The sequence below is a fragment of the Oryzias latipes genome, chromosome 16 (genome assembly GCF_002234675.1).
Source record: "Oryzias latipes chromosome 16, ASM223467v1".
Lineage (NCBI taxonomy): Eukaryota > Metazoa > Chordata > Actinopteri > Beloniformes > Adrianichthyidae > Oryzias > Oryzias latipes.
Window position 1 is genome coordinate 29,159,185 of NC_019874.2, and position 9,506 is coordinate 29,168,690.

Consider the following 9,506-nt stretch of genomic DNA (forward strand, 5'->3'; position numbering starts at 1 on the left):
GAACCCCCCCCCTCCTCAATGAAAGCCGGCTTTGAGGCACAGAGAGCTTGTTTATGGTCTGGAGACGCCCTCAGAGGATGACCGTTCTGTGGCAGCTTCCTCCGAAGGGCCCTCCAGAGCAGAGCCGGGGTGGGACGGGGGTGTTTGGACTGGGGGGGGGGGGGGGGGGGGGGGGCTTCCTGATGCAGCTGATTCCAATCCAGACAGAATCCTGCATTCGTTCTCCGACGCTCTTGTGAGACTCAGAGGCTCAGCTTTCAGTGTGAGGCGCTGTGGCAGGACACTGTAACGCCAGCACATGCTTTTGTGACATTCGACACCCCCTTTCTAAAAGCCTAATGGCTGCATGCCTGTCTTTGTGCCCCCCCCCCCCTCAGTCTGGTCTGGTGTACACAGAGGAGGAGTGGCAGAGAGAGTGGAACGAACTGCTGAAGCTGGCCTCCAGTGAGCCCAGGATACACTACAGCGCCAACGGCACCAACGGGTAAGGCCCCCACGCCGCGGCGCATGTTAGCCCACGCCGCTTAGTCACCGTCCTGTTTGTGTCTGTGAGCAAACGAGCGCCCCGTCAGAAGTGAGTGGCCGGGCCTCATGCTGTCAATCTGCTGTTTACGGACCCAAATGTCAGAACATGACGGTTCCACAGCAGAAGCCTGTTCCACAAACAGGAGGAACCAACCGCAGTTTGTGTTTTCTGCAGGGCGGAGTCTTCCGACGAGCCCGTTTACGAGAGTTTAGAGGAGTTTCATGTCTTCGTCTTGGCTCACGTGCTCAGGCGGCCCATCGTTGTGGTGGCTGACACCATGCTGAGGGACTCTGGGGGGGAAGGTGAGTCTGCACAGAGCTCTGTTTTCCCTCCATGCTTCGCTCTGACTCACTTCCTGGTGCTGCTGCATTATTTTGGCTTCAGCCAATGCTGCAGCCCGTTTCCAGATGTCTAACATCTCAATCTTCCTGCCTAGCTTTTGCCCCCATCCCGTTTGGAGGCATCTACCTTCCGCTGGAGGTTCCAGCCGCTAAGTGCCATCGCTCCCCGCTGGTCCTGGCGTACGATCAGGCGCATTTCTCTGCCCTCGTCTCCATGGAGCAGAAGGACAGCTCCAAAGAGCAAGGTGATCCCAGCGTCATCGGTCGGCGCGCTCATTTGTCCTCTAGCTGAAATGTGAATGAAAGGTGGATTGCGTCACGTTAAAGTTCTTTGCAATATGGACGCCGCCATGTTGGAGCCAGTAAGCAGGGATTGGTCTGTGAGTAACCATTTCTATGGGAACCACTCTCACCAATCAGGAGTTAGCTTGTTGGAAGGCCACACCCCTACCACTTGAAAGCAAACTCTGTCAAAGGTTTTGAACGTTGGATGTGGGGGCCAGTAGGCTCCACCTACTTTTATTGAGGCATCTGATTAGTCTGTTCATGTCTTGAGCTACCTAAAAAATGTGATGGGAAAAAAAAGAGAATTATCAAGAAAAATAAATGGATATTCTCACCAAAGGAATGATTGAGTGACAGTTGTTTATTTCTCTATAGAAGTCTGTGGGATTTTGATTTTTTGGCACCAGCAGGTAATTCCTGTTTGGAATGTCAGGTGGGCGGGGCCAGTCAGTCTAATTCTCATAAACAGTCAATGGTGCAATCAAAGGTATTTTTAAGGATAAAGATAAATAAAACACAAATAAATGCTAATGAAAATGTCGAAAAACAAGAACTCCAGCTGCTGATTCATTGAGTTTTCAATGGTTGACCAGTTTTGTTCATAAAATAGCGTAAAACTGAGCCTATTTCTGGGATTCTCCTCTCATCCTGTCTTCTCGTTTTCTGCAGTCGTGATCCCGCTCACCGACTCCGAGCACAAAATGCTGCCTCTGCACTTCGCCGTGGATCCTGGGAAGGACTGGGAGTGGGGAAAGGATGACACGGACAACGTGATGCTGGCGAGGTAAAAAAAACATAACCAAAATAGAAACACCTACACCACCTTGACGTGCTGCTGTGGGCTCGCACATGCGCAGACGGTGCAGTCCTCCTTCCATGGGGGTCAGGAGCAGCACGTGTTCACCGGCGTGCGCTGGCCCTGCAGCACTAAACGACGGCCTCCAGCCACTGACGCCTGACTCCAGATTAGAAACAACAGGATTAGCTAGAAAGACTTTCTATGAATGAGCGCGAGCAGCCAAAGCTAGAACAGCAGAAACTGTAACCTGCGACATTATCTATGCCATCTGGAGACTCCGAGAACGCCTGCTGAACTCCAAATGGTCGGCACAGATGATATTACACGAGCGACCGTTTGCATGGTTTTGAGAGGCTAAAAGTCCGCTACAGAATGTGAGGGCAGCACAGCCAGGGGCAGTTTAGGCACCTTTTACCCCAGCAGCCACCTCAGTGCAGCCACTGAGCACGCTCTGGGAAAGTCGTCACCCGAGTTTCCAACCTCAGCAGTAAAATAAAACCCTCAACAAACGATAATAACAGGATTGATGGAGCATTCGTGCTCTAAGAATCAATCATACAATTTGTTTACAAAAACAGGAAAGGTGTAAATATTTGTACACAAACCTGGAGTGGTGAGTCAAATGTTTATAGCTTTCCTTCTAAAAGTATTTGCATGCTTCTCTGATCCTGTCTTTTTTTATTTTTTTTTTACAGCGTGGCTTTGTCTTTGGAGGCTAAGCTCCAGATGTTGCACACCTACCTGACGGTCACCTGGCTGCCGCTGCCCTGTGAGGTAAACCACAAAGGATGTCATCTGTTTTTTTGAGTTTCTCTCAGGATTTCTGTCCCACATCAGCTGCAGTAATCTGTGTCAAAGTAATATTTTAGATTTTCAATTCCTATTTTGCTCTTTTTTATCCATCTTTAAAGACCCACTCTAATGAAATCAGCAGGTTTTTTTTTACATGTTCTTGTGGCATTTTTCTGATGATGGAGGGCATTTATAGAGGAAATTAAGCTAAAAATTGCATTTCTGAGTACTCCTATATTCAAATCATTGTGAATCGAGAGCAGACGAAAAAATGCAGTTTGACAGGAGAGCTTACAAACTCTACGGGGTGCTCCTTGCCAATGGTCCCGCCCACAATTTTCGATGAACTTCTGCCGCTCTGCAGACACTATGTCCTAGTTTGATTTTTGGCCAAACACGGCATAATCCTAATTAAAAACCAGTTTGAAAATAGATCAAAAGATGATCAGAGTGAGTTTAATACCTAATTACAGATGAACTAAAACCCCTCAAGTCAGCAGAAATGAGTTTAAAATTGACATATTAGAACAGTGAAATATGTAAATGTATAATGATGGGAATCTTTTAGGATATAGTGATTGAAATGCGTACACCTCCTTGATCATATTTGCTGTTTTTACAGTTGAAAAGAAGTGTTCCCTCGTTGCAAACTGAAAATAACCCGTGATAAACAAAATAAATGTTTCAAGGCAGTGAAACTCCTCATCACTCATTTTCTAAACTTTTCTCAGACAAACATAACCTTTTTGACACGTCTTGTTTGAACTCTCAAAGTTCAAACCTTCCTAGAAAACAGTTCAGTTTTAGAGAATGAAAGCAAAGATCAGATCCCGGTCTAAGATTTCTGTGAATTTGGTAAACTGAATGCATTCTGTACAGGAGAAACGGCACGGAGGACATTGATCGACGAGGTCTACACCCAATCATGACGCACTGTAAAATAATCTTTGTAAAATTGCACTGAAAAAAAATCCCAAAACAGCGAAAGGTGAACTGCGATAAAGTGAGAGAACGTGTTTAACCTTCAAGTGTGTTTTCCTTTTTTTTTTTAATTCTTCCTCATTATGTTATTTAAAATAAACAATCCCATCATCAGCGTAAGGTGAAACTTTGACCATCAGCCAGCCCCTGCTTTTCCTTCCATTACAGTGACGGCATCTTTTCTCAGGTCCTTTTCCCGTCCTGATCTTCGTCTTCCTGTCTCCCTGCAGCAGGCCCCGCTGGCTCAGCCCGAGTCCCCCACAGCTTCGGCCGGAGAGGACGCCCGAACGCCCCCCGACTCTGGCGAATCTGACAAGGAGTCGGTCAGCAGCAGCTCCAACGGCAACGGGGACGCCGCCGCGGGACCGACCCTCAACGGAAACGCATCTTTGGCCAAGAACAGCTCCTCTTCCTCCTCCAGTTCCTCCTGCAGCGGGTCGGGGGGGAAGGACAAAAGTAAGAAGGACAAGGACAAGAAGAGGGCCGATTCTGTGGCCAACAAACTGGGGAGTTTTGGCAAAAGCCTCGGCAGCAAGCTGAAGAAAAATGTGGGGGGGCTGATGACGGGAAAGAACGCGGGAGGGGTCAGTGGCAAGCAGGAGGGGGCAGAGAAGAAGAAAGGCTCATTTAGGGGCAGGGAGGGCAGCAAGGACAGCTCGCCCTCAGCCCAAGCCTCCGAGGATTCTGGGAAAGGTTCCCCGTCCTCGGGCAGCGAGCGTCTCATCGGAACGGGGAGCAGCATGAGCAGCTGTGGGGGGAGCAGCACCGAGAGTGAGAACTACAAGTACAGCGCGGACGTGAAGGTCAGCCTGGGCATCCTGCGAGCCGCCATGCAGGGCGAGAGGAAGTTCATCTTCTCCAGCCTCCTCACCACCAGCAACCGCCAGCCCTTCCAGGAGGAGATGATCCAGCGCTACCTGGCGGATGCGGAGGAGCGCTTCCGGGTGGAGCAGGAGCAACAGCGCCGGGACGCAGAGAGGAAAGGCGTGGTCAACAGCGTCCAGCCCCCCAAGAAGGAGCCGGTTGGTGGTTCGGAGCAAAAGTATCGGCCTTATGAGGCCAAAGAGGAGCTTTCAGACAACCTGTCGCCTCCCTTCAGCCAGTTCAAGTACTCTCCTTTGAGCCCCTCCATGTACTCGGGGGTGGTACCCATCCCTCGACCTTCTTTAATCGAGCCCCCCCCTGCTGCCGTGCCCCTCACTCAGCACCCTTACATGCCCAACTTCTTGGATTCTCGCCGTCAGTTAGCGGGCGGTTCTCCAGCGACTTCTTATTCCGGCCTTCCGTCGTACGCCACCCTCCCCCGGCATTGCCCCACATCGCAGGGCCTCTCCCACCCCCACTTCAACATCTCTCAAGGCCCCTCCTCTTTGAGTCCGCCTCGCCTTGCGCCCTCGTACCCCCCGGAGTTTGACCCGCCGGATTACCCCGGAGCCGAACCCGCCGCCGGAAGCTACACCAACGGCTTCCGGGACGTGAGCTCCACCCTGGACCCTCGGAGCGGGCAGGCCCCGGTCAGACACTACTCGCTGGGCAGCGCGGGCGGCCTGGCGTGCCTGCAGTCCAGCCGCTGTCGGACACCCAGCTGCATCTACTACGGACACCCCGAGACTGGAAACTACTGCTCCTGCTGTTACAAGGAGGAGCTGAAGAAGAGGGAGGCGGAACCGGGCATCCACCGTTTCTGAACGGACCTGACTTCAGCTCCCCGTATAAGAGTGGCCTTTTCGTGTGTCGTTAAATTAGAGCGGGGGTGGGGGGGGGGTGTCTCATTTGTCTCGTTGACCTGGAAAGGTGAAGAGAGTGGATGGAACCAGGGACAGCGGGCTGGTGTTGGACCTTAGGATGAACCGACTGCACTTCTGTTTCATTTTGCTGTGGCTCTTACGTAGGTGTTGTGTATGAGTGAGTGTGTGTGTGTCTGTGTGTGTGTGTGGGAACAACAGGCTCTCCTCCTTTTGTAAGAGATCTTCACCTTGCTGCTGTCTCCTCCTATTGGAGAGAATGTAAATGGCAGGCTGAGTACATGACACTACAGGCAGAAACTTTAGACGTCTGCAAACCCAGGGAAGCAAGCACAAACAGGGACGCTGCGCCCGTCTGCACACGCGTCTGCACACGCATACGTGGGCCGCTTAAGGGTGTGGAAAGCATTTAAATGTCCCATGAAGATCTTTTAAGTGTTAAAATGACGCTGCGGTTAGATGATGCTCGCGTCAGTTGTCTATGGAAACGGCACAGCGCTCGTTGAACTGCTTTCCAGCCTCTATTTGCATTATGCAAACTCAATCTGTCATGCAACGCTAACGATTAACCGCTCGGCAGGCATGGAAACGCACGTCTGCGCTGCCGTCCCTGACCAAAGCCTCACCTTATGTCTGACTCGTGAATCATTATACTGGACTTTTAGGGTGTCAACCTCTAACGATGTTGAGAGCTATTGACCAGGTCAGGCCACTGACCAGCTTTATGGAACAACCCAAACTTTCCTAAAAACAAGGTTTTGGCGTCCCTCTGTTAAGGTCTTCCCGCTTTCCTGTTTTCGCCGCGTCAGGTTGCTGGCCGACTCTGCCTTCACTCATCCGTGCGGTTGAAAGACTCCGACTTCTGCTGTAGAAACACCAAACTAACCGAAGGATTTTAGCTAAATCTCCAGATATGCGTTTTATGTCCCAAAGGGACCTTATGAGTTGGAACAATAGTAACTGTGTGCTGCAGAGCTGCTGTTTGGATGTCTAAAGTGGGTCTGAAAATGCACCGTTCGGTCAGCGGGCCGAGTTCGCAGGTTTCCAGCAGGAAGCTGCAACCCTTTCGTACTACAGGAAGTTATCCAAACGTTTTTTTTTTTTTTTCGTTTGTTTGTTTTTTTCTGGCTTTCGCTCAGCCAAATCCATTCTGCACAGTCCAAGCACTTTCCTGATGTGAGATCCTCCCCGCTCGTCTCTGCAGACACTGCCACCTGTTTTCCAGGAAGGAGAGGCTCTGCGGCGCTCGTGTCGCCCACTGACCGAAGATGCCTTTGTTCCTCATTTGTCCTCTGACAAACCTCAAGTTTGCTTCCTCGCCTGCAGTTTCCTCCACAACGATGCCCAAAGATTAGCGTACGAATTCTGCATTTTGACTTTATGCCCGATGACGTTAGTAAATTAGTTTCAGTCTTCCACCCTCAACACTGTTTAAGATATTTAAATAATGTTTTTGTTTATTTCCCCTTTATTAGTGGAAGTAGTTTTCAGCTGTAGGTACTCGACTTGTGTTGGTTCTGTTTGGTTTTTTTTCTGTCTCTAAGGTTATTAGAAAAGCACAATTCAGTATGCAATTCACTGCCTTGCCCAAAGGAGGGCACTGTTGGGTTTATTTTCTCTGCAGCTTTTGGCTCTTTCTTTCTTTCTTTCTTTCTTTCTTTCTTTCTTTCTTTCTTTCTTTCTTTCTTTCTTTCTTTCTTTCTTTCTTTCTCTCTTTCTTTCTTTCTTTCTCTCTCTCTCAGCTGACAGAAGGAGCATTTTCCACAGATGAAGGTATCTTCTGTGCTGCTGAAGCTGCTAAAACCGCGAGGGAATCTCTGAAATGAAAACACTGACGTTTTCTGGTTTCCGATAATATTTATAATATTTGCATTTACTGTGTGAATGTTTCTGTGTTCATACTTGCGGTTCCTATTGCAAGAACTCTAGAAAAAAAAATGAGACCTTTTTAAAAAAAATAAATTAAAAAACAAAGATAGCTTTGTGCTTTCTCCAAAGTAGTAATCAGATGACAAACCATCCTGTTTTTGTGTTTATTTTTCTAAGAGCCTCTAAAAACGTCTGCCCTCTTTTTTGTTTTTGTTTTTTGGGTATTTCATTATAAAGGAAGCAGAAGGAGAGGTTGTACAAATATGTTTCCATTTATTTTTGTACGGCCATAGTTTTACAGTGTTTTTTTGTTTTGTTTTTGTAAAGGATAAAGAATGTATTTTGTCGTCTTCTTCCACGCGTGTGGATCTGAAGCTCGTCGGGGTAAAAACAGTTTTGGCCGTTGAAGGAGAACCCAGAGGGCCTGCTCACTGCAAACTGACTTCAGTTTGAACCATTGAAGAAAATATATATATTTATAGAAAGATTTTGTTCTATATAGTTTACCTTTTTTGGTAATGTTTAGTTGGGAAAAGTTAGGACGTTCTCTCTCACACGGCTAATTGTTGTGCAGTCTGGCTTTTATTTCTTAGTTTTATTTTGAAACATCTCGAAACCACCGGTCTGCACTCATACACGCGTCTTTTATTTTCTGTCCCTTCTGTGAGAAGCAGGAAGTTCCTAACTCATGACAGAGAACATGGAATACCTGGAGCTGCATGGGACTGAGTCTGTTGCATGCAAACGGAGAACCATTGTACCAAGTGCATTAATAACTTGATTTTTCTTTCTTTTTTGTCCCCGTCCTTTGTGTTGGGTTTTTTTATACATATTTTTATTTTTCAGAGGAGAGCTCCGATGCCGTGTGACAGTGCAATCTGGATAGAACATCTGATTTTATGTTAGATTGTTATTATTAATATTATTTTTTGCACTGTTTGAATAAATTCTCATTGTATTTCAAACTGTTCACTGTTGCTTTATTCTGTTTTTTTAACCTCCTAATTTTTTAAAAGCAAACGATGTCAAAGTTTTAGTAAAGATTCACTTTGTTTAACTAAAATTAGAATTTAGGGACAAGAAGTTTTTTTTAAAAAAATCACACCTAGTCGTTTGGAATTTTGCTAAAATGAGGGAAAACTTCAAATGTGCAACAAAAAAAGAAAAAAGGTTTTAACAACTACAAAAAGTCATTAATAGACTCAAGTTGCTAAAAATGGAAACAACAAAATATGCACAAAAATAGTAATTAAGCCATATTTGTTCATTTCTAAATTAGCTGAAAAATGTTTCAAATAGCTGAAAAAGAAGCTAAATAATCACCGAGACAAAAATTAATTTTAAACATACAAGGTGAACTGACATCTATTCATTCGGCTAAAAAAGAGAAAACCTCAAAGGAAATGTCAGTACCTTAAATAATGAATATAATAAATATCTAATCATAAAGTAGCTAAAGTGGTTAAGACGGCTGAACAGTTGGAGATGCTTACTTATGCTGCAAAGCTCAGTTGAATTTCAAAATGTGAAATGAGCTAAAAAAAAGATTAAAGAAGCTGAAAATCAACTAATTCATGCTGAATAAAGCTAAGAAAGCAAACATTTGTGAAATGCATTTAAATGTTGATTTAAATGCATCTTCAGCATAAAAATGTATGAGAACTGCAAAGACAGGTAAAGGTGCTTTGAAATGCTCATATGTTTAATTGGAAGTTAGAAGAAAATAGGACGGCTGGACAGAAAAAAACCTCACATTCATATCTTTGCCGTGCTAAGAAAACTACATAATGATCAGTGAAATAGGAAATAAAAATGTGCAAGACAGTGAGAAAAAGCTGGAAAACTGCTGAATGAAAAAGTGGATAAATTAAAAAAGAAAAACCTGGAAAGGGAAGTTTTCACTAAATCTGTCTAAAAGTCCAAAACTACAAGCCTTAAATTGCCCAAATCCACAGTGTTGTTAGATGACCCGAACCTTTCATGAGTCCAAATATGATTCCGTATTTTGAATTTGATGTACAAATATTATTTTTTAATTATCTTTCATTTTATGCTTTGCTAGTTCGTTCCCTTAGACTTTAAAGTTAGATCTAAATCCAACTTTTGCATTAAAACCTATTTAAGACAGCAGTTTTAAAAAAACATATTAGATAAAAATCAGCATTTTT

The 9,506-nt window shown here is 45.7% G+C and overlaps 1 protein-coding gene across 1 annotated transcript in view; it reads left to right on the plus strand.

The window, feature by feature from the left end:
* The window catches only part of otud7b (OTU deubiquitinase 7B), a 34,371-nt gene extending 26,063 nt beyond the window's left edge, over window positions 1-8,308 (plus strand). Inside the window, exons 7-12 of the mRNA XM_023964106.1 lie at window positions 378-484; window positions 701-828; window positions 963-1,112; window positions 1,822-1,936; window positions 2,647-2,725; window positions 3,955-8,308. Coding sequence (XP_023819874.1) covers window positions 378-484; window positions 701-828; window positions 963-1,112; window positions 1,822-1,936; window positions 2,647-2,725; window positions 3,955-5,412 — 2,037 coding nt within the window. The 3' untranslated portion in view covers window positions 5,413-8,308. The remainder of the gene's footprint in view (window positions 1-377; window positions 485-700; window positions 829-962; window positions 1,113-1,821; window positions 1,937-2,646; window positions 2,726-3,954) is intronic.
* Window positions 8,309-9,506: the final 1,198 nt, after the last annotated feature.